The sequence below is a fragment of the Nicotiana tomentosiformis genome, chromosome 10 (assembly GCF_000390325.3).
Source record: "Nicotiana tomentosiformis chromosome 10, ASM39032v3, whole genome shotgun sequence".
In the NCBI taxonomy this organism is placed as follows: domain Eukaryota; kingdom Viridiplantae; phylum Streptophyta; class Magnoliopsida; order Solanales; family Solanaceae; genus Nicotiana; species Nicotiana tomentosiformis.
Genome location: NC_090821.1, coordinates 37,770,824 through 37,794,764, shown reverse-complemented (window position 1 = coordinate 37,794,764; position 23,941 = coordinate 37,770,824). Strand labels below are relative to the sequence as shown.

The 23,941-nt window shown below is 41.6% G+C and overlaps 2 protein-coding genes across 3 annotated transcripts; both read left to right on the top strand.

Moving 5' to 3' along the window:
- The first annotated feature begins 1,018 nt into the window (after positions 1-1,018).
- On the top strand, positions 1,019-3,852 carry LOC104100978 (uncharacterized). 2 transcript variants are annotated; one of them, XM_009608363.3, is made up of 2 exons: positions 1,019-1,490; positions 2,343-3,852. In XM_009608363.3, exons 1-2 carry the CDS (start codon positions 1,395-1,397, stop codon positions 3,438-3,440), a joined length of 1,194 nt encoding a protein of 397 aa, XP_009606658.1. In that variant the 5' UTR covers positions 1,019-1,394; the 3' UTR covers positions 3,441-3,852. The 2 variants fall into 2 exon arrangements, with proteins under 2 accessions (XP_009606658.1, XP_033513229.1); XM_033657338.2 differs by lacking the exon at positions 1,019-1,490 and adding an exon at positions 1,744-2,062.
- Positions 3,853-8,351: 4,499 nt separating this feature from the next.
- Positions 8,352-8,717, top strand: LOC138900032 (uncharacterized). The gene has a single exon (XM_070186732.1). It carries the CDS (start codon positions 8,352-8,354, stop codon positions 8,715-8,717), a length of 366 nt encoding a protein of 121 aa, XP_070042833.1.
- Positions 8,718-23,941: the final 15,224 nt, after the last annotated feature.

Below are 23,941 nucleotides of genomic sequence, written 5' to 3'. Positions count from 1 at the left end.
AGTAAATTCGAGAGGAATAAAATGCCATATTCTAACAGGGAAAAGGTAAGAAAATTGGTGATTATAAATTATAATAACCTAACATGATTCTCTGGCCAGTGGCCAGGATAATGACATTAACATGTTAAGTTGCTAACGGGAAAATTCATTCGCCACCTGTCCTCAGAATTTCAAACTTTATGGCATGATATAAATATGTAACTTTATATAACATAAACTTTTCAATCAAACGTACTTGTTAATCTCAATAGTAAATCTCATCGTTATGCCACGCGACAAGCAAACGAAGTTGCATCGAGCCCGTCAATTCGACGCGTAACAAGACTTGGTTCTTAAGGTAAGGGGCCTGTGCAATATTAAATGACCAAACTGCCCATTCATTTGATTTTAAAACGTAAGTTTTTTGTTTTTTTGGTTGGAAACGTAAGGCTATAATGCTACGTATATTACTTTTTAAAAAAAATGTAAGATGGATTACTCTCTTCTTTATAAAGAATAATAATGGTATTTTTAGTATAATGTAAAACTATTTATTCTCTATCTCAATCTGAATATCGACTCTTTTGTTTGAATGAAATAACCTTGATGCATTTAAAAATGTGGGAGAAAGTTACTTTTTAAATAATATACCAATCGTATAAAATGAAATAAATGAATAAGATAAATTAAGTCTCAATTCAAATAATCAATTTATCTGGAGACAATTATGGTTAGATGAAATAACTATCTCAATCTGAATATCGACTCTTTTGTTTTCATGTTAGTTGATGTCGACTATATGAGTTTTATTATTTTTATTTAAAATTATTTAATTTAATAATCAATAATTGAGGTTATCAATAAATTTAATAATTGCTTCATACTATATTTTATTTTTAAATGAGTAATATGTAATGTAAAGGGTATTATCGTACCCTAATTGAAAATAAAAAGAAGAGAAACAAATGATTTGTTGTATTAGCCGGTAGAAGTGGGGTAGAAGACAAGAGAAACGGCCTTGAAATCTTCTTTACAACTGCCGACCCCATAAAAACACTTCACCATTTCTGGCCTATATTTTTGTCTCCTAATTTCATTCTTCCACAAATTCCTCCCTATTTTTACTTTTATTATTATTATTATTATTATTATTATTTTTTTTTTTTACTATTATTCTTCAATCCATTCTTTCAGGGTCACAACTAATTTCAAGGGCTTGAAAATTTTTATTTTAATTTTTTTTGGTTGCTCTATTTATAAACTTTCCACTTTTTCCTCAGTCCGAACTAGGTGGTATCAAGTTGTTGGTTGATTGATTTGCGGGTTGCATTACAAGTGCAATTGTGGGTTGATTTGGACTTTGATCTGTAAATTGAAGGAGGTTGATAGAAATACAGTTAGAGAAAAGGAGAAAGATGTGGGGTATCACTAGATTTTGGGAGAAAGTTTTTATCTTGGCTGAAGGGGGATCTGGGTATTGTTCTAAGAAGAAGGATGATATTTGTTATGAGGTAAAGTTTTCTCCTTTTCTTTTTCCTCTTCAACTATTTTATATTGTCCTTAATGTATATGTCAAGTCATTGATTAATGTTTTTAGATTTGCTTCTGGGGTTGCATTCTTGGTTTTCCTTGCTTTTCTTTTTCCTGTTTCTGTTTTTTATTTTCTATGCTTCTAGATACAAAAGAATGTTCAAAGTATTAGGTGGTTATATAGTCATATTATATTGGTTGTTCTAGCCCGTATTGAAAAAAAGAAGCTAGATTTGATTTGATTCAAGGTTCTATATTCTTGTATGTTTCCTCCTTTGCTTCCTTTTTCTTTGTGTAAAAAGGCTGTTTTTTTAATCATTTTGATCAAGGAGAAGGAGATTGTGAGAATTCTGCCTTCTAGATTGTTCCTTTTCATAGTACTTTCCTTGTATGTTAAATGAAAGTGCCCCTTCACCAAGTTTGTTTCTTCTTTGCTTACCCTAGCACCAAGTATCTTTCTACTTTTGCTTGAAGCATAATTTTTGTTTTTTAGCATATATCTGGAATTACTCATGTTGGGGGTGGAATAATGAGCACAATACAATTTGGTTAGGTACTGAATAATTCCCTACCTCTTTTCCCTTTTTTGGTCCTGTCTTAATTTGAGCATGGTCGGCAGGATAGGATGAGGTTTCGTTTTCTGCTCGGGACTTATCTTGCTTCTACTTAATGTGTGCTCTTCAAACTTAAATACTGTAGTTTGTTTTGGTATTCAATAGCTTTTTTGCCTATGAATTAGAGTGTGGGATACAGGATGTGTATGCTTTTTGTACCACTGATGAGTACTATCCTCGGTTCTTAGTTTCCTTAAACCATGGTTTTGTTGACTGCAGGACGCTGGTCGAGCCTTGAGCATGTCGAGATTAAAATGCATCCTTCGTGGCTTGGACCTGAAAACATATATCTTTCTTTTTGTGTTGATTCCAACTAGTATCTTTGGTATATATGTGCATGGACAGAAAATCACTTACTTCCTACGGCCTTTGTGGGAAAAGCCGCCAAAGCCTTTCCATGAAATGCCTCACTATTATCATGAGAATGTGTCAATGGAGAATCTCTGTAAACTTCATGGGTGGGGAATTCGTGAGTACCCTAGGCGTGTCTTTGATGCAGTGTTGTTCAGTAATGAGGTGGAGATGCTTACTATACGGTGGAAGGAGTTGTACCCTTATATAACAGAGTTTGTTTTGCTCGAATCAAATTCAACATTCACCGGATTGCCAAAGCCTTCGTACTTTGCTAACCACAGAGATCAGTTTGACTTTGTTGAATCAAGACTGACATATGGACAAATCCCCGGGAGATTTAGGAAAGGAGAGAATCCTTTTGTTGAGGAAGCTTATCAGAGACTTGCATTGGATTATCTCCTCAAACAAGCTGGTATTCAGGATGATGATTTGCTGATAATGTCGGATGTTGATGAGATACCTAGTAGACATACCATCAATCTCTTGAGGTGGTGCAATGACATACCTGCAGTTCTTCATCTTCGGTTGAAGAACTATCTCTACTCTTTTGAATTCCTTGTCGATAACAATAGCTGGAGAGCTTCTGTACACAGATACCAATCTGGTAAGACGAGGTATGCTCATTTTCGACAGTCAGATATCATCTTGGCGGATGCAGGGTGGCATTGTAGCTTTTGCTTCCGCCACATAAGGGAGTTTATATTCAAGATGAAAGCCTACAGCCATTTTGACAGGGTCAGATTTTCTCATTTTCTGAATCCAAAGAGAGTGCAAAAGGTAATTTGCGAAGGAGCTGATTTGTTTGATATGCTACCAGAGGAGTACACTTTCAGGGAGATCATAGGCAAAATGGGACCTATTCCGCACTCCTACTCAGCCGTTCACCTTCCAGCTTTTCTTTTGGAAAATGCAGATCGATATAAGTTTCTATTGCCCGGTAATTGCATGAGAGAAAGTGGCTGATCTGGGAGGGTTAAGTTCTTTTTTGCTTTTCTTTTTTGTAAACGTCGAGGGTGCAGTTTCGCATTGCTCCTTGTGAAGCCCATATTGAGGATTCTGCAAGATGTCCAACAGTTATGTCTCCTACAAACTATTTTGAATGTTTGGATGAGTACTCAGATTTGGGGAGTGAAGGGTTGTTTTGTATATACTTGTTAGAGAAGGTTTTTTCAGGATCCGGCATGTCTGTTAGACAAATGGGGAGGGAGCTGCTATTAGTTTAAAGTTGTGCATAACTCTATATTCCATCGTGTACACCATTTCTGATTATGCTCCCAGATAATATTTCACATTTTTGGGGCTTTTCCTCATGTTGGGAAATTTTTGGATAGGTACTAATTTATTCATATTTATTCTTGTGTTGCATTTTCTCTGACCTTATAGTGTTCTTTTATTGCTTTTGTTTATACTTTATACATAGAAATCCTTGATAACAAGGTTGCCGATTTTGCTCATTGCTTTGATTGATTAACTAGCTTTGATTTTTGGTGACCATGAAGCCAGGTAATTGTGATCTCTATGGTTATTGCTTAATGCGAAGCATGGCTTATATTCATTTGCATCTCTTCAGCATCATTATCACTATATAGGATTTTATCTAGTAAGTTTGTTTTCAAAGTATATTAATATAAATATTTCTTTATATGGGAATGTGTAAGAATAGTTTTGGATTTATTGGTAGTTGAAGTGTGTCAACCATGGGAGACCAAGGTCTGAATTCCAGTTGAGAAAAAGAAGTTAAGTGATTTTTTTGCCATATGACAATTTCTTGGTGAGCAGAGTTACCCGATATCTTTACATGTGTAAGGTAGTATGCATTATGATTATTTGGTGCTTCCCAAAATTCCGGACCTACAAGGTTCGGTCCGTCACATGAACTGAAGATAATAATTTATTACCTCACTTTGGTTGAGTTGAATTACATCCAGACTTCGTCTTTCCAGGGAATGACTACAACACAAGCAATTGATTTTGAATGCAAGCGGGTCTGAACATGGTCATGTTTATAAAAAGAACTTTTGGATCCATTCCATCTTGATCGTTAAAATTTTAATCTTCTTACGTATAAACAGCAAATGAACAAGGTCTGCAGGATAAAGTAGCTGCTTAGGTTGCATGTTAACTCAGCTTTTAACGAATATTAGTTGATAAACATTGAATATGCCACTCCTACTGGATTTTCTGTAATAGACGTGCTTGGTTGTCTAACTGAGAGAGAACCACATGAAAGATTTGACCTATTTTTGGCTTTTTGTTCTGGTACACATATAATAATCCCCCCCCCCCCCCCCCCCGACGACCCCCCAAAAAAAACAAAAAAATAAGGAACCTAATCCCTGCTCTGTCACAATTATTCATGTATCACCTAGGCTGGCTAAAAATTCTGCATATGTGACCTTTCTATTATTTAGGTCTAATAATGTGTTTAATTCCTAAATGCCAATAATTTCTGCCACCTATAAAGTACTGCTGTTCATAGTATTCCAATTAAACTGAGGAATCGTAGCTGGTTTCACTCATTACGGACAGTTATTTGTAATATGTTTTAAGTAACCTAATAATGTAAAAACTCCTAATTGTACAAAAGTAAAACTCTTAACCAGAACGTTAATCAACTGGAAAGGTTGACAAAAGATTTAGGCAACAAGAATTATTTACAATTCAAATTTGAAACTTAGCAGTTACCAATTGTTATCTCCAATCCTAGGGGTATACAATTCAAGAATAGGAGGCCAATGCAACGATTGTTGCCTCTTGTTTACCCGAAAAATGGATAGAGTTGAATTTATACGCAGTTCCGAAGATATGTGGTGCAACTTAATACAAAATGCAAGGATGAATAAAATGTGAATATAGATTGTAGATAATGTATCTAAACAAGGCAATCAAGAACAGTGAACCTTGGGATTGAACAAATAGAATCAATCTAAGAAAACTGGAATAACCACTCTTTCTTGCAGAGGAAATAATACTTTCATTATAATCTAAATCTCAGAGAAAAGATGTCCTTTTACAAAAATGATAATCAAGCCCTTTTATAGTGGAGGGATTCGGCTCCAAGCATAATAAAATAAACATTCAGTGGGAGACCCATGATAAATCAGCTTTTTCATAATTTCTGTCAAAATTCCCTCTAGTGGGATTGTAACGGCTTTTGTCTGTGAGCTTGACCTTGCTTAGAATCCTCAATTTTGGTTCGAGCTTGATTTCGGCTCGAACTTGTGATCTTGGTTCGAGCCCGATCCTGGTTCGAGCCCTCGAATTGATTCCAAATCAATGTATGTTGGTTTTTGGATTATCAACACGATAGATCCACCCGCGTCATGGTTCGATTCTTGTTCGAGTTTGATTATGATATCGATCTCGACACGGGCCGGCCTCCCCGGGTTCGAGGTTAGTTCGTGCCCCCCTTCGGGATTTTACTTCGATACACCACCCTTCGAACCATACCGGATATGCCAAGACTGAAATCTATTTCGACCGTATACAAATAGTCCCCTCATTTCTCAGAAAGAATATGGAGAGAAACGATATGATTTTCAACAGCTCGATCGGATTATATCTTGTCGTTTCCATCGGGTTCGACCATGACGCATAGTTGTCCCGTCGGTTTAGTCTTCCAAGGCATTTAATGCATGTCAGGCGGTGGTCGGCCACTGCTGATACTGAACCGCCACCGTTTGAACCTATAAATAACCCTTACCTTTATCTTTTACCATTTTTACACCTTCTATCTTATAAAATTTCTCAAATTCTTCTTTATACTCTCCAACTTACCAGAAAAGCTGTGATTTCTTTCCGAAAGAAATCCTCTTCAATTCTACCAAATCTCTATCACTTCCTTCTACTCCTTACTTTCGAATCCAAAAAATGGCGAAAACATTGCAAACCATTCCTCAGAAAGAGAAGGCGTCATCTTCACAGTGTGTCACCAATGAGACACCGACAGGACCACGGCCTGAGGAGTGTGTCGCCGATGAGATACCGGCAGAACCACGGCCTGAGGAGTGTGTCCCCGGGACGTGCGTCCTTATTTCAGATTTTTAGGTTGATAAAGGTTCATCGGTCCCTGGCCGGTGTGAGCCGGTATCGAGATACATGTATTCGATAACCGAGAAGCACCTCGATTTGTTAAAGAAGGATTGCAATTGGGGTGAAAAAGAAATAATAATACCTACCCCTGATGAAGATATCACTTCTTACGTGAAAGGGTTTTTGAACGTATATACTTACCCTTTCACTTTGGGTCCCCTCGATCCCGTCGTTATTGACTTCTGTCGACAATATCAGGTAACCTTAGGCCAGGCCCATCCCTCTTTGTGGCGGATCGTTATCCTGAGCCGATATTTCGTGAGCAAAATCGAGGGGATGTCGTTCACCCTCGATCATCTTATTCGGCTATACCGTCCCCGACTTTTTCGGGGAGGGTTAATAAAACTCCAGCGTCGGGCTACCGAGGCTCTGTTCTCGAGTATTGACGAGGACAGGGACCGGAGTTGGATGAGCAGGTTCACTCGAATAAGGACTTCGGACCTGATCCCGAATGAAAAGATGCCATTTCCCGAGGAATGGAATATGAAACGTATGTGTGATCTTGCTGTTGCTTCTATTTTGTTCTTTCATTCATTCTCTTACCGACACTCCTCTTTTTGTGATGTAGCGGCTCCCTGGATGCCCGGAGCGGTTCCCGATCTCAAGAATTGGGTACGGGCTCTTGTTTCGACCTCTACATACGCCGAGCGCTCATGGCGTGATTTGTCAAGGGGTCGATGAGAGGCCAAAAATCACGGTAAGCTCATTTCTCGAACTCTGACAATCCGAATGAGGCTTTTCTCAAAATACTTACCATATGCAGGTTTGGGTAAAGACGCGGTCTTGAGGCCTCTGTCCAATGAGGAGGATGTTTCGACCTCTGTCCCAAAGCCGGTGAAGGAAAATAAAAGGAAGGGAGCCTCGTTGCCCGAATATCCAAAACCGAAGAAGAGGACAGCTCGTAAGCCGAACATGAATGTCATTCCTTTGACCGTAGAATCCGTTTTGCGTCTAAGGGATGAAGATGAAGAAGAAGAAGAAGACAATAAGTCCACGCTGGCAGTCCGAACGAAGAGAGCCACCAGTGCTTCATCGCCGGCTGGATCGATGATGCTTTCTAGGGCTCCGCCTCGAACTGAAGATATACCGGAGAGAGATTGAGGTAGAGTCCCCGAACTATTGGATGTCGAAGATGCCTCTCATCGGAGTCAACCGGTAGGGGTTTCAATCGAAGAGCCCCTCGAACCCCTCCGAGCCGAGGGGAACGCTCCAAGCAAGTCACTTGGGGCAGCAGCGATCGAGGATTCACCTACCTTTCCCGCTTTTTCCGCAGGGGTGATTCGGCAAGCTCAAGCTCTGGGAGCCCTTGATCTAGACAGGCCTGATGAAGAAGATCCATTTTGTGACCTGTTTACCAGTATCGAGGACGTTGCCGGTGCCGGTGATGAATCAGATCTTTTTCACAGTTTGCGGCAGGCTTTGAATCAGGTGAGCCTTTAAAGATCTTTTTGTTGGTACTACCTTTATGTTCGTTTTTCGTTAACTTCGCTTCTTGTTTCTTTGTAGGCTGCGGCAGTCCATCGAGAACAATGTTCTCGTTCTCAGAATGAGCTGCATCGATAGGCGGCCGACCTAAACCGCGCTACTGATGAGAGGAACTCCCTTAGACTTTTATTAGGGCAGAGAGAGAAGGAAATAAAAGCCCTCCGAGTTGAGTTGGCCAAGGCTTATCGAGATCAGAATGATTTGTCTGAGCAGGTAATGATGCTTTTGAAAACCTATGTGTTCGATACCGGAACGATAGCTAACATCTCGGTCTCACGGCTGCAGTGAAAAATCGAGATGGTAGGGAAGCTTCGTGAGGAGGTCGACGTGATAAGGATGGAATCCTTGCGGTGGAAAGAAGGTATGGACCGCTTTGCTGCAGAAAAAGAGACTGCTCAAGCCCAGTTATCGTCATCTAAAGCCCAACTTCAGAAAATGAAGGAAAAAGGCCTGGTTCAAGCAAGAAGAATTGAGGAGCTTGAGGCTCGGTTGTCCTCTGTATTTGCCAAGGCCGAATCCGATGCTAAAAAGGCAAAAGCCGATGCGGATGCACTAGTGGCCGTCTATCGGGCCGATGCTGAAGCTGCCCAAGTCCAGGCAAGAGAGACAGCCGAATCCGTCGATGGCCGAGCGCATTGGGTCATCGAACTTGCTAAGTACTGATCCAAAAGGGAAACTCTCGAGGAGATTCATGCTCGCGGCTTCGATCTCTCGAAAGAGATAAAAAGGGCAAAAGAGCTTGAAGCTGATGCCGAAGCTCTGGTTTGCGATGATGATGACGACGATGGGAGCAATAGCGGATCCGAAAACGGGGGGGGGGGAAACCGATAAAGAAAAGACAGCTCCCGGTCGATTAATTTAGTTCTTAGTTTTTACGTTGTAATCACCCATGCAGATAAATTTATGTATAGACATATCTCCCCTTCCGCCGACTCGCTTTTGTTTTTGTTTCCTATGTTGCGAGGACTTTATTCGCCTTATGAATGTTTCCATAATGTTTTAAACCACTTAATCAAATTTGGACCTCGTAGTCTCTGCAACCGAGCGAGCGTTTAGTTGTCAACGATTCGATCTTGAAGAAATATAGCCCGTGGGCGTGATGATCGAGCGAGTGTTTGCTCGCACTCGAATTAATGTAGACCGTAGGCTTTAACGGTCGAGCGAGTGCTTGCTCGAATTCGAAAAATAAAAAATAGCCCGTGGGCTTGGTCGAGTCAATGATTCGAACTCGAAATAAATAAAAACAAAAGCTCGTCGAGTGAAGGATTCGAACTTGAATTAATGTAGCCCATAGGCTTAGTGGTCGAGTGAATGATTCGAACTCGAATTAATGTAGTCCGTAGGCTTAATGGTCGAGTGAGTGTTTGCTCGAACTCGAATATAAAAAATAGCCCGTAGGCTTGGTCGAGTGAATGATTCGAACTCGAATTAATGTAGCCCGTAGGCATAGTGGTCGAGTGAATAATTCGAACTCGAATTAATGTGGCCCGTAGGCTTAGTGGTCGAGTGAATGGTTCGAACTCGAATTAATGTAGCCCGTAGGCTTAATGGTTGAGTGAGTGTTTTCTCGAACTCGAATATAAAAAATAGCCCGTAGGCTTAGTCGAGTGAATGATTCGAACTCGAATTAATATAGCCCGTAGGCTTAGTGGTCGAGTGAATGATTCGAACTCGAATTAATGTAGCACGTAGGCTTAGTGGTCGAGTGAGTGTTTGTTCAAACTCGAATATAAAAAATAGCCCGTAGGCTTAATGGTCGAATTGTATCTTAATTCTTCGCACGTTATTACACGCTTGGGTTTGGGCCAATCTATATGAGCATGGCTCGCTTCGACCATTTGGCTCTTTACAGTTTTCCTATTGGGACACCGTTGCTGTGAAATAACTCTCTTGCGAGACCCTGGGTATTGTTATAAATACTGCACGACCAATGGTTGCCTCATTAAAAACCTTGCCGAAAAACCCATTTGGGATAAAACCGGTCTAAGGGAAAAAGAGTGCAACGCGTGCTTTCTGGCAAGAGATCCGTCCCTTGTACCTTAACAGTAGTACTGTTTTAGATATGATACATTCCAGTTGCTTGATAACTGTTTGCCGTTTATAACGCCGATCCTGTACGACCCCTTTTCGGTGTCCTCGAGTACCTGATATGGTCCTTCCCAGTTCGGTCCTAGCTTCCCTTCATTCGGATTTCGGGTACTGATGGTAATTTTTCTCAACACTAAGTCCCCAGGCTTGAAATGGCGGAGCTTGGTTCTTCGATTATAATACCTTTCGATTCGCTGCTTTTGGGCGGCCATTCGGACGAGGGCAGCTTCTCGCCTTTCATCCGATAGTTCGAGGCTTGTGTTCATAGCCTCGTTATTTGATTCTTCCACCGAGAATCGAAATCTGGCACTGGGTTCACCAACCTCGACTGGTATCAATTCTTCGAATCCATATACTAAGGAGAACGGGGTCGCCCCCGTACTGGATTTTGACGTTGTCCGGTATGCCCAAAGGACTTCGGGCAGGATTTCTCTCCATCTCCCTTTAGCGTCGTTCAACCTCTTCTTTAAGTTTTGAATGACAGTTTTATTTGTTGATTCGGCCTGCCCATTCCTACTGGGGTGGTATGGCGTCGATAGTATCCTTCTTATCTTGTGGTCTTCGAGGAATCTTGTTACTTTGCCACCAATGAATTGCTTTCCATTGTCACATACTATTTCGGCGGGAATCCCGAACCGGCATATGATATGATCCCAAATAAAGTCTATAACTTCTTTCTCCCTTATTTTCTCGAACGCCTGGGCTTCAACCATTTAGAAAAATAGTCAGTCATAAACAAAATAAATTTGGCTTTACCTGGGGTCGATGGCATAGGGCCGACGATATCCATTCCCCATTTCATGAAAGGCCACGGGGATAGGACCGAATGGAGTTATTCTCCGGGCTGGTGGATTATTGGTGCGAACCTTTGACATTTATCGCATTTACGAACAAATTCCTTCGTATCTTTGCCCATATCGATCCAATAATACCCTGCTCTGATTATTTTTTGGACTAATGTGTCGGCTCCAGAGTGATTCCCGCAAGTACCCTCATGCACTTCCCGTAGGACGTAATCGACATCCCCCGGACCCAAGCATACTGCCAACGGTCCATCGAACGTTCTTCGATATAGTGTTCCGTCTGAAGCCAGAGTGAATCGAGCAGCTTTGGTCCGTAGGGTTCTGGAATCTTTAGGGTCCAATGGGAGTTTTCCATTTTTCAAATATTCGATATACTTGTTTCTCCAATCCAGGTTAAGCTTGTAGAATTTATTTCGGTGTGTCCTTCTTCGATTACCGATCTTCAAAGTTGAACAACATTCCCCGAGCCCGTGTCATCTACCTCGACCGACGACCCCAAATTCGCCAGTGCGTCAGCCTCATTATTCTGTTCCCGTGGGACATGCCGTAAAGTCCATTGCTTGAAATGGTGCAAAGTGATAAGCAGTTTATCTAAATACCTCTGCATTCTACCTTCTCGAACTTCGAAAGTTTTGTTTACTTGACTCACCACCAGCAAGGAATCGCAGTTGGCTTCAATGATTTCTGCTCCCAAATTTCTAGCTAGCTCGAGACCTGCAATTATGGCTTCATACTCGGCCTCGTTGTTAGTCAACCAGATAGTTTTAATAGATTGCCTAATAATGCCACCCGTGGGTGGTTTCAAAACTATGCCCAGCCCGGACCCCTTTACGTTCGAAGCCCCGTCCGTAAAAAGGATCCATATCCCCGATGATGTACCTGATTTCAACACTTCTTTTTCGACTTCGGGTACGAGGGCCGGTGTGAAATTAGCCACGAAGTCTGCTAAGACTTGGGACTTGATGGCCGTGAGGGGTTGATATTCGATATCGTACCCACTGAGTTCGATGACCCATTTGGCCAGTCGGCCTGATAACTCGGATTTGTGCAAAATATTACGAAGCGGGTATGTGGACAATACACATATGGGATGACATTGGAAGTATGGCCTTAACTTCCTCGAGGCGCTTATCAGTGCAAGCACCAACCTTTCTAGGAGCGGATATCTAGTTTTCGCCTCTCCTAAGGTTCGACTCGTATAATAAACAGGGAATTGCGTACCTTGCTCCTCTCGAACTAGGACACCGCTTACGGCGACTTCCGATACTGCCAAGTACAAACAAAGTTTCTCATCCGTTTTTGGAGTGTGAAGCAGTGGTGCGCTTGATAGATATCGCTTTAGTTCTTCTAATGCTTGTTGGCACTCCGGGGTCCAAGAAAAATCGTTCTTCTTTTTGAGTAGAGAGAAAAATTTATGACTTCGATCAGATGATCTCGAGATGAACCGGCTTAAGGCGGCGATCCGACCTGTTAGTCTTTGTACGGCCTTCACGCTGTCTACGACGATGATGTCTTCAACGACCTTGATTTTATCTGGGTTAATCTCTATTCCCCGATGTGATACCATGAAGCCGAGGAACTTCCCCGAACCGACCCTGAATGCACATTTTTCGGGGTTGAGCTTCATTTTGTATTTCCTCAGAATCTCGAACGTTTCCTGCAAATGAATTAAATGGTCCTCTGCGCGCAGGGACTTGACTAACATGTCATCAATATAAACTTCCATTGATTTTCCTATTTGTTCTTCAAACATTTTATTCACTAGGCGTTGGTAAGTGGCCCCTGCGTTTTTTAGCCCGAAGGGCATCACATTATAACAATACGTTCCATATTTGGTGACAAATGAGGTTTTTTCCTGGTCCTCCAGGTTCATCCGTATTTGATTATATCCGGAATAGGCATCGAGAAAAGTGAGGATCTCGTGGCCGGCCATGGCATCGATCATGCGATCGATATTGGGCAACGGAAAGGAATCTTTGGGGCATGCTTTGTTCAAATCCTTATAGTCCACGCACATTCTAAGTTTGTCCCCTTTTTTAGGGACTACAACTACGTTGGCTAACCATTCAGGATATTTTACCTCCCGAATGGACTCTACTTTGAGAAGTTTAGTTACCTCGTCCTTTATGAACGCGTTCTTTCTATCAGACTAGCGTCTTCTTTCTTGCTTCACCGGTCGGAACCTGGGGTCCAAACTTAGCTGATGCGTCGTTATGTCTGGCGAGATCCCTGCTATATCTAAATGGGACCAGGCAAAACAATCGATGTTATCGTTAAGAAATTAAACGAGTTTCTTCTTGAGTTCAGGGCTTAACCCCGTTCCCAAGTATACCTTTCGCTCGGGCCGACGCTCGATTAATATGACTTGCTCTAGCTCCTCGATCGTCAATTTTATGGCGCCGGAGTCATCGGGAATCACGAAAGATCGAGGGACCCTTTGGTCTCTATTCGTAATCGGTCGGTGAAGCCATTCGATCGGTGGCCATTCGTAGCTGGCCCTGAATTGAAGATGTTTTCGGAAATAAGTGACCACTGTTATCCTCGGCCCCACGGTGGGCGCCAAACTGTTTACCCAAAAAATGGATAGAGTTGAATTTATATGCAGTTCCGAAGATATGTGGTGCAACTTAATACAAAATGCAAGGATGGATAAAATGTGAATATAGATTGTAGATAATGTATCTAAACAAGGCAATCAAGAACAGTGAACCTTAGGATTGAACAAATAGAATCAATCTAAGAAAACTGGAATAGCAACTCTTTCTTGCAGAGGAAATAATACTTTCATTATAATCTAAATCTCAGAGAAAAGATGTCCTTTTACAGAAATGATAATCAAGCCCTTTTATAGTGGAGGGATTCGGCTCCAAGCATAATAAAATAAATATTCAGTGGGAGACCCATGATAAATCAGCTTTTTCATAATTTCTGCCAAGATTCCCTCTAGTGGGATTGCAACGGCTTTTGTCTGTGAGCTCGACCTTGCTTAGAATCCTCGATTTTGGTTCGAGCTTGATTTCGGCTCGAACTTGTGATCTTGGTTCGAGCCCGATCCTGGTTCGAGCCCTCGAATTGATTCCAGATCAATGTAGGTTGGTTTTTAGATTATCAACACGATAGATCCACCCGCGTCATGGTTCGATTCTTGTTCGAGTTTGATTATGATATCGATCTCGACACGGACCGGCCTCTCCGAATTCGAGATTAGTTCGTGCCCTCCTTCGGGATTTTACTTCGATACACCACCCTTCGAACCATACCAGACATACCAAGGCTAAAATCTATTTTGACCGTATACACCTCTCTTTCATCATGTCTTTCTTGTGCAACTTCTTTCTCTTGCCTGCATCCATAGTAGGTACAGATACGGATTCAAGATTTTAAATTTATGAGTTCTTACAACGATATCAAGTTAATATTTATTAATAACCGGACCAACAAATTGGGTTCCGAGCTAAATGTTCTTATACATTTAATGAATTTTTTTATACAAATACATGATATAACAAAAAATTACTGGGTTCACGTTAACCCGCAACCTTTGTACTAGATCCCCGATAGATAAGGTGTTTATAACAAATTAATAGATGGATGACATGATGAATATATAAGCATGGGATATTGTCCAAAATATATTAACGCCACCAGGTCATATATATCTTATCATCACTACAAAAAGTCTTCCAAAGTGATTTTCCGTCACGAGGTACAACTCGATAAGAATGCACGTACACTTGCTAGTTGCTACGCCCAAGGATAAATGATGAGTGACATAGCAAAGTGGATTTCAGGTACAAGCTGGTCTTTGGGAAATAAAGGCTAGGAGCATTTTTGAATGCATAAAGAAGCTATACAACCGTGAAAACATGCGCCATTTCATAATTTTCTATAGCAGCCATGGGCATGAGATGCCTTTTTTAATCCATCCTCTAGTTTATTATTATAAAGTTAGAATCTCTAGTCGTGATCTGCCCAAAACCCAATAAATATAACGCAGTCAAGATCACATTCTCACCAAGCAAAAACACAAGTTCACATCTTTAGCTAGTTCTTGTGTGTGGCATCAATCAATATTCAAAATGGTTCTCCAAACTCAAATTGGCTTGAAAAAACATCAATCCTACTCCCACGAGCAAAACTACCCTTCCAACACTGTTCTCAGATCCATATGTCCATGGGAACTGGGCCAATGAATTCCATGGAAACTGGACCAACGAGTCATCATTGTTATGGTTATGCTGCATATGGCTGCTGCCCTTGTCACAACAAGCTCATGAGTAACTGGGCCGTTACTCATTTGGAAATAATCTAGGGAAAACACATAAGTTCCACCATAAATTAGTCCCAAAAACTCAGTTACACACTTGAACTTCACGGACGTTCTTTTACCCCTTATTTTTGACCGAAGTGTATTAATTATATTCTTGAATCAAGACCATAAGGTTAATAATGGATGGACGTACTGATATATAAAAGATGTAAACAGTGGTATCGACACCCCACTTTAGCTTTCTTTTAATCAAAGGATAAACTTCAATCCTGCATCAAATGTATTCTTGATGATACAGATTACACAAGGTAACAGTATAGACAACACAATGTCCTTAATTGTTATCTAGTGCTACTGGTTAAGGTATTGTGCCACAGTGAACCCCAATATCCTTTTCCTATCACTCTGTTATCTAGTGCTACTCCTTAGTGCTTAGAATATTATGCTACAAAGAATTACTATATCCTTTATGCAATGCACTATGACAATTTGAGGGTTTAACAGTAAGTTCCCACATGTAAAAAATTTAGTCATTCCCTTCTTTGTCTTGATTTAATTAATCTGAAACAAAAATGAAGACACCTGAAAGAAAGATTAACCCTCTAGATATTAGAGCCAAACTAGAAACCTAAGTGTTTACCAGAAAAACGGATAAAGTTGAATTTGTATGTAGTTCTAAGGATATGTGATATAACTTGACATAAATTGTAAAGATGAATAGAAATATCGAATATTGACTATAAAGAGTAAGAAAAAAAAGCAAAGTTGAAAGGGGAATGATTTAAGGATTGAGCAAGATGAATCAATTTATAAAACTAAAAGAGGATAATTCTTCAGTATGAGAGTATATGATATCTGAGTTACAGTGTATGCAAAACTTGATACTTTTCGGAAATAATAACCAACCCCTTTAGTGGAGAGATCCTACTTTAAATTCAATTAAAAATACATAGTGGAAGACTCATGATAAATCAGCTTTTCCGTAATTCCTGCCAAGATTCTCTCTCCTAGTGCGGTTGCAACGGCTTTTGTCTATGAGCTCGATATCGACTCGAGCTCTCGATCTTAACTCGAGCTCGATTTTGATTCGGAGCCTTGTATTGATTCGGGGACAGTGCTAGTCGGTCTCTGCCTCGTAAGCTCGGTAACTTCATCATAGTTCGATTTGGATTCGAGCTCGATAATGATATCGAGCTCGACATTGATCGGTCCCTAGGGCTCGGAGCTTGATGACCTTACTTTGTACCTTAACCTGATCTTCGATCCAATGTATTACCATTTTGACCAGTTCGTACGAAGGACTAACCAGTTTTTACCGTATACAGATAGTCCCCTTGTTTCTTAGGAAGGATGTAGCGAGAAACGACATGATTTTTCAATGGTATGAGTAGACATATACTGACATTTTCATCGAGTCTGATCATGACCTGCGTGATAGTTGTCACGTCGGTTCAGTTTACCTAGACATTTAATGCGTGTCAGACGATGGTCGGCCATTATCGAAATTGAACCGCCATTGCTCTATATATAAATAACCCTTTTTTTCACTTTTAATCATTTTTACATCTCCTAACTCTAAATTTTCTAACTTCTTTCTCACACCTTCTTAATTCATTCGCAAATCTGTGATTCTTCTCTGCAAAATCCTTCTTCAAAACACCATATCTTTGTTATATCTTCTTCTTTAAATCCAAAAATGGTGAAAACATCAAAAATTGTCCCCCAAAAAGAGAAAAATCTTCTTCTTCCTAATATGCCGCCGACAAAACACCGGTGGATCCACGGCTTGAGGAGTACGTTCCCGTGGCGTGTGTTCTTACCTCCAATTTTAAGGTCGACAAAGGCTCTTCAGTTCCGGGCCGATGTGAGCCAGTATCGAGGTATATGTTTTCGATAACTGGGGGGGGTATCTCGAACAGATAAAAAAATATTGTAACTGGCGGAACAAGGAAGTGGTAGTGCCATCTCCCGAAGAGGATATTACTACTCATGTGGAAGGGTTTTTAAGTGTGTACACTTACCCTTTCACGTTAGGCCCCCTCGATCCTTTCACGTTAGTCCCCCTGGTGGATCGTTATTCTGATCCATTTTTTTGTGAACAAAATCGAGGGGATGTCTTTAACCCTCGACCACCTCATTAGATTGTACTACCCACGCCTCTTTCGAGGCGGGTTAATAAAACTACAGCACCGGGCTACCAAGGTTCTGTTCTCGAACATAGATGATGACAAGGATCGAGGCTGAATGAGAAGGTTCGTTTGAGTGAAGACGTCGGACCTAATACCGGCCAAGAAGATGCCATTTTCCGAAGAATGAAACATGAAGCGTAAGTGTAACTCTGTTGTTATCTCCAATTGTTTTTCCCCGTCATTTCCTTTCTTACTGATATCTCCTTTTGTGGTGCAATGGTTCCTTGGATGCCCGGTGCGGTTCCCGACCTCAAATACTGGGTACGGGCCCTGGCTTCGACTTCTACATACGCCGAGCGCTCGTGGCGCGATTTGTCAAAGGGCCGATGGGAGGCCAAAAATCATGGTAAGCTCCTTTCTCAAATCATTGATAGTTCGAACTGTTTTCCGTATATTCAAATCAATTTTCTTGTGTGTAGGTTTGGGCAAGGATTCGGTTTTGAGACCCCTGTCCGGCGAAGAGGAAACTTCGGCCCCGGTTTCTAAACCGGCAAAGGACAATAAGAGAAAAAGGGCCTCTACTTTCAAAAACCCAAATCCGAAGGCTCGTAAGTCAAGGAAGAATACCATCCCTTTAACCTTAGAATCAGTTCGGCGTTTGAGGGATGAACACAAGGAAGAAGAAAAAGATAACGGGTCCGTACTGCTGGCCCGAGTGAAGAAAACCATCGATGGTGGTTTACAAGGATCCGCCTCGAACTGAGGGTATATCGGAGAAAGATTCGGGCAAAGTCCCCGAGATGTTGGGGATCGAGGATATCTCCCATCGAATTCAACGGATGGTGGATATGTCTGAAGGGGCCATTCCTAACTCTCTTCGAACCGAAGAGAATGCCCCAAGCGACTCACCTGGCGCAGTAGTAATCGAAGACTCGCCCACTTTCCCTACTTTTTTCGAAGGGGCGATTTGGGAAGCCCAAGCTTTGGGGGCCCTCGAGATGAACTGATTCATGAAGGGGAGGATCCCTTCTGCAATTTGTTTACTGGGGTCGAGGACTCTGCTGGCCCTAGTGATGTGTCGGGCCTTTTCTGCGAAGTGCAGCAAGCTCTGAATCGGGTAAGCTTTTACTCTCTTCGTTGATATTACTTTTATGTTTGTTTTTCTTTTCTAACTTCATTTCTTCTTTCTTTGCGGGCCGCAGCAGTTCATCAAGAAGCATGTTCTCGCTCTCGAACTGAGCTGTGTCGATACGAGGCCGACCTTCAACGGGTCACGGAGGAGAGGAATGCCCTTAAACTCTTCTTAGAGCAAAAGTGAGAGGAAATCAAAGACCTCCGAGCTGAGTTGGCCAAGGCTCACCAAGATCAGACCGATATGTCCGAGCAGGTAATGATACTATTAAAAGCCTATGGGATCGATACCGGAACAATGACTAATTTTTCGGTCTCATAGCTGCAGCAGAAACTTGAGATGATTGGGAAACTCCGTGAGGAGGCTGATGTGATAAGAGCGGAGTCCTTGAAGTGGAAAGAAGGTATGGACTGCTTTACTGCAGAGAAAGAGGCTGCTCAAGCTCAATTATCATCGGCCGAAAGCCAACTTCAAAGTATGAAGGAGAAAAGCTCGGTTCAAGCAAGAAGAATAGAGGAGCCCGAGGCTCGGTTGGCCTCTGAACTTGCCAAGGCCGAATCCGATGCCGAAAAGGCAAAGGCCGATGCAGATGCATTCGTGGCCGTCTATCGGGCCGATGCTGAAGATACTCAGGTACAAGCAAGAGAGGCAGCCGAGACCGCCAACACTCGAGCACATTAGGTTGCCGAACTTGCTAAGTGTCGATCTCGGAGGGAGACCCTCGAGGAGATCCATGCTCGAAGTTTCGATCTCACTGAGGAGATAAAAAGGGCTAAAGGGCTCGAAGCTGATGCTGAAGCCTTGGCTTCCGATGATAACGATGATGATGATGATGATGATGATGATGATGGAAGCAAGAGCGGGTCCGAGAGCGGGGAGGAGCCCGATGGAGAAGAGACCGCCCTCGGAGATAACAAAGAAACTTAGCCCTTAGTTTCCATTTCGGACATTGTAAACAATCTTGTAAATAATCTTGTATATATATATATATATATATATATATATATATATATATATATATATATATATCTTTTCTTTTCCCGACTTGCCTCTGTTTTATTTTCTGGCTTGTGAAGATTTTGTTTCATTCATGCCTTATGAAGGTTTTCATAAGGCTTTAGGCAATTTGATCGAATTTGTACCTTGTAGCCTTTATAACCGAGTGAGTGTTTGCTCAAACTTGAAATGAGGTAGATTTTAGGCTTAGTAGTTGGGTGGGTGATTGCTCGAACTCAAAGTAATATAGCCCGTAGGCTTAATGGTCGAGTGAGTGATTGCTCGAACTCGAAATAAGAGTAGCTTGTAGGCTTAGTAGTCAAGTGAGTGATTCGAACTCGAAGTAATATAGCCCGCAGGCTTAATGGTCGAGTGAATGCTTGCTCGAACTCAAAATAAGAGTAGCCCGTAGGCTTAGTAGTCGAATGAGTGATTCGAACTCGAAGTAATGTAGCCCGCAGGCTTAATGGTCGAGTGAGTGCTTGCTCCAACTCGAAATAAGAGTAGCCCGTAGGCTTAGTAGTTGAGTGAGTGATTCGAACTCGAAGTAATGTAGCCCGTAGGCTTAATGGTCGAGTGAGTGCTTGCTCGAACTCAAAATAAGACTAGCCCATAGGCTTATTAGTCGAGTGAATGATTCGAACTCGTAGTAATGTAGCCCGTAGGCTTAATGGTCGAGTGAGTGCTTGCTCGAACTCGAAATAAGAGTAGCCCATAGGCTTAGTAGTCCAGTGAGTGATTCGAACTCGTAGTTTGTAGGCTTAATGGTCGAGTGAGTGCTTGCTCAAACTCGAAATAGGGTAGCCCTTGGGCTTCGTAGATAGTCTCCGAGTGAGAATTGTTGCTCGAACTCGAGTTGGTGTAGCCCTTGGGCTTTATAGTTGAGTGAGTATTGCTCGAACTCATTGATTTTCAGTTGGCAGTCCCCGATTTAAGGGGTATTGTTCGGACCTTAAGCCTGTTTGCATAATAAGTCTCAAAAATAGAGGAATTTTGCTTGGATATAAGATATCGGTAAAGAAGAAATTTTTCTTTGTAAGTCATTATACATGTGTTCATGTTTTGCGTCAGGGTTCGGGCCAACTACCTGAGCATGGTTCGTTTTGACCATTTGGCTCTTTATAATTTTTCCTAACGGAACCCTGTTGTTATGAAGTAACTTTCTTGCATCGAACTTGATATATTTGATGGGTAATGCCCCCCAGTATTCGAGGTCGATTGTAAAGAGGCCTCGGATACTGTTAAATTGTTTCTAAGTTAGTACGATCAATGGTTGCCTCATTAAAAATCTTACCAAAAAACCCATTTGGGATAAAACCGGTCTAAGGGAAAAAAGAGTGCAACGCGTGCTTTTAGAGCTAGGGCTTCGTATTAAAGGATCCATCCTTGTTCCTGATCGAACTTCTGCAAGGGTTAGTTTTGAAATATAAACGAATATGGGAGGGTCGTACCTTAGTAGTAGTATCGTTTTAGGTGCGGCACATTCCAATTGCTTGATAGTTGTTTGCCGTTTATAATACCGAGCTTGTAGGATCCTTTACCGACGTTTTCGAGAACCTGATACGGTCCTTCCCAGTTTGGACCCAGTTTTCCTTTATTTGGATTTCGGGTACTGAGGGTGACTTTCCGTAGCACTAAGTCCCCGATTTTAAAATGGCAAAGCTTGGTTCTTCGATTATAGTATCTTTCGATCCGCTATTTTTGGGCGGCCAATTGGACGAGAGCAGCTTCTCGTCTTTCATCCAATGATTCGAGGCTAGTATTCATAGCCTCGTGATTTGACTCTTCTATTGTATATCGAAACCTGGAACTGGGTTCCCCGACTTCGACTGGAATCAAGGCTTCGGAGCCATATACTAAGGAAAATGGGGTTGATCCCGTACTAGACTTTGATGTTGTTCGATATGCCCAAAGAACTTCGAGTAGAATTTCTCTCTATTTTCCCTTAGCGTCGTTCAACCTTTTCTTTAGGTTTTGAATGATAGTCTTATTTGTCGATTCGGCCTGTCCGTTCCCACTAGGGTGATACAATGTTGATAATATCCTTTTTATTTTATAGTCTTCGAGGAATTTCGTCACTTTTTTGCCGATAAATTATTTACCATTGTCACACACTATTTCTGCGGGTATCCCAAATCGACATACGATATGATCTCAGATGAAGTCTATAACCTCTTTCTCCCTTATTTTTTCGAACGCCTGTGCTTCAACCCATTTAGAGAAATAGTCAGTCATAAATTAAATGAACTTATATTTACCTGGAGCCGATGGCAGAGGGCCGACGATATCCATTCCCCATTTCATGAATGGCCATGGAGATAGGACTAAGTGAAGTTTCTCTCTGGGCTGATGGATTATCGGTGCAAACCTTTGACACTTGTCATATTTTCGAACAAACTCCCTTGCATCTTTGTCCATATTGATCCAATAATATCCTGCTCTGATTATTTTTCTGACTAATGAATTGGCACCGGAATGATTTCCACAAGTACCCTCGTGAATCTCACGTAGGATGTAGTCGGTGTCTCCTGGACCTAAGCATACTGCCAATGGTCCATCGAATGTCATTCGGTATAATGTTCCATCTGCAGTCAATGTGAATCGAGCAGCTTTGGTTCGTAGGGCCCTCGAATTTTTAGGATCCGATGGGAGCTTTCCGTTCTCCAAGTATTTAATATACATATTCCTCCAATCCCAGGTTAAGCTTGTATAATTTATCTCTGCATGACCTTTCTCGATCAAGGATCTCGAGAGTTGAACGACGGTCCTCGAGATGATCTCATCTTCCTCGACCGATGAACCCAAATTTGCCAGTGCATCGGCCTCACTATTTTGTTCTCGAGGCACATGCTGTAAAGTCCATTATTTGAAATGGTGCAAAGTTACCTGCAGTTTGTCCAAATACCTTTGCATTCTATCCTCTCAAACTTTGAAGTTTTTTTTTACTTGATTTACCACCAGTAAAGAGTCACATTTGGCTTCAACGACTTCGGCTCTCAAGCTTTTAGTTAGCTCGAGACCTACAATCATGGCCTCATACTCGGCCTCGTTGTTAGTCAACCTAGTAGTTTTGATAGATTGCCTAATAGTGTTACCCATAGGCGGCTTTAAAACGATGCTTAGTCCATACCCCTTCACGTTCGAAGCCACGTCTGTGAAAAGGGTCCACACCCCTGATGATGTACCCGATTTCAACAAGAGTTCCTTTTCGACTTCGGGTACGAGGGTTGGCATGAAATCGGCCATGAAGTCCGCCAAAATTTGAGACTTGAAGGCCGTACGGGGTTGATATTCGATATCATACCCACTGAGTTCGATTGCCCATTTGGTCAATTGGCCTGATAGTTCGGGCTTATGCAAAATATTACGAAGTGGGTAAGTAGTTAATACGCATATGGGGTGACATTGAAAGTATGGTCTTAACTTTCTAGAGGCACTTATCAGTGCAATTTCTAATTTCTCTAAGTGTGGATATCTAGTTTCTGCCTCCCCTAAGGTTCGATTTACATAATAAACGGGAAATTGCGTACCTTGCTCCTCTCGAACTAGGACACCACTTACCGCGATTTCTGATACTGCCAAGTACAAGCGAAGTTTGTTTTCTGCTTTTGGAGTATGAAGTACTGGTGGGCTTGATAGATATCACTTCAATTCCTCTAAAGCCTGTTGGCATTCCGGGGTCCAGGCGAAATCATTCTTCTTTTTGAGTAGAGAGAAAAATCTGTGACTTCGATCTGACGACCTTGAAATGAATCGGCCTAAGGAAGCAATCCGTCCCGTTAGCCTCTGCACGGCTTTTACACTTTCCATGATAGCGATATATTCGATAGCCTTGATTTTATCGGGGTTGATCTCGATCCCCCGATTTGATACCATGAAGCCGAGGAACTTGCCCGAACCAACCCCAAACGCACATTTCTCGGGGTTGAGCTTCATGTTGTATTTTCTTAAAATCTCGAATCTTTCCTGCAAATGAGCCAAATGGTCCTCTACGTGCAGGGATATAACTAGCATGTCATCAATATAAACTTCCATTGATTTACCTATTTGTTCCTCGAACATTTTATTTACTAGGCGGTGGTAAGTAGCTCATGCATTTTTTAGCCCTAAGGGCATTATATTATAACAATATGTTCCATACTTGGTAACGAATGAAGTCTTTTCTTGGTCTTCCGGGTTCATTTGGATTTGATTATACCCGGAATAGGCATCAAGAAAAGTAAAGACCTCGTGGCCGGCCGTGGCATCGATCATGCGATCGATGTTGGGCAGCAGAAAAGAATCTTTGGGGCACGCCTTGTTTAAATCCTTATAATCTACATACTTTCTAAGTTTGTTCCCTTTTTTAGGGACTATAACTACATTGGCTAACCATTCGGGGTATTTCACCTCCCGAATGGACCCTATTTTAAGAAGTTTAGTTACCTCGTCTTTTATGAATGCGTGCTTTACCTCGGACTGGGGTCTTC

What these genes read in the sequence shown, in the direction of transcription:
- LOC138900032 (XM_070186732.1), top strand. Translation starts at nt 8,352, where the DNA reads ATGGTAGGGAAGCTTCGTGAGGAGGTCGACGTGATAAGGATGGAATCC.
- LOC104100978 (XM_009608363.3), top strand. Translation starts at nt 1,395, where the DNA reads ATGTGGGGTATCACTAGATTTTGGGAGAAAGTTTTTATCTTGGCTGAA. An exon ending in AGGATGATATTTGTTATGAG is followed by an intron (nt 1,491 to 2,342) that starts GTAAAGTTTTCT and finishes TGTTGACTGCAG; the next exon opens with GACGCTGGTCGAGCCTTGAG.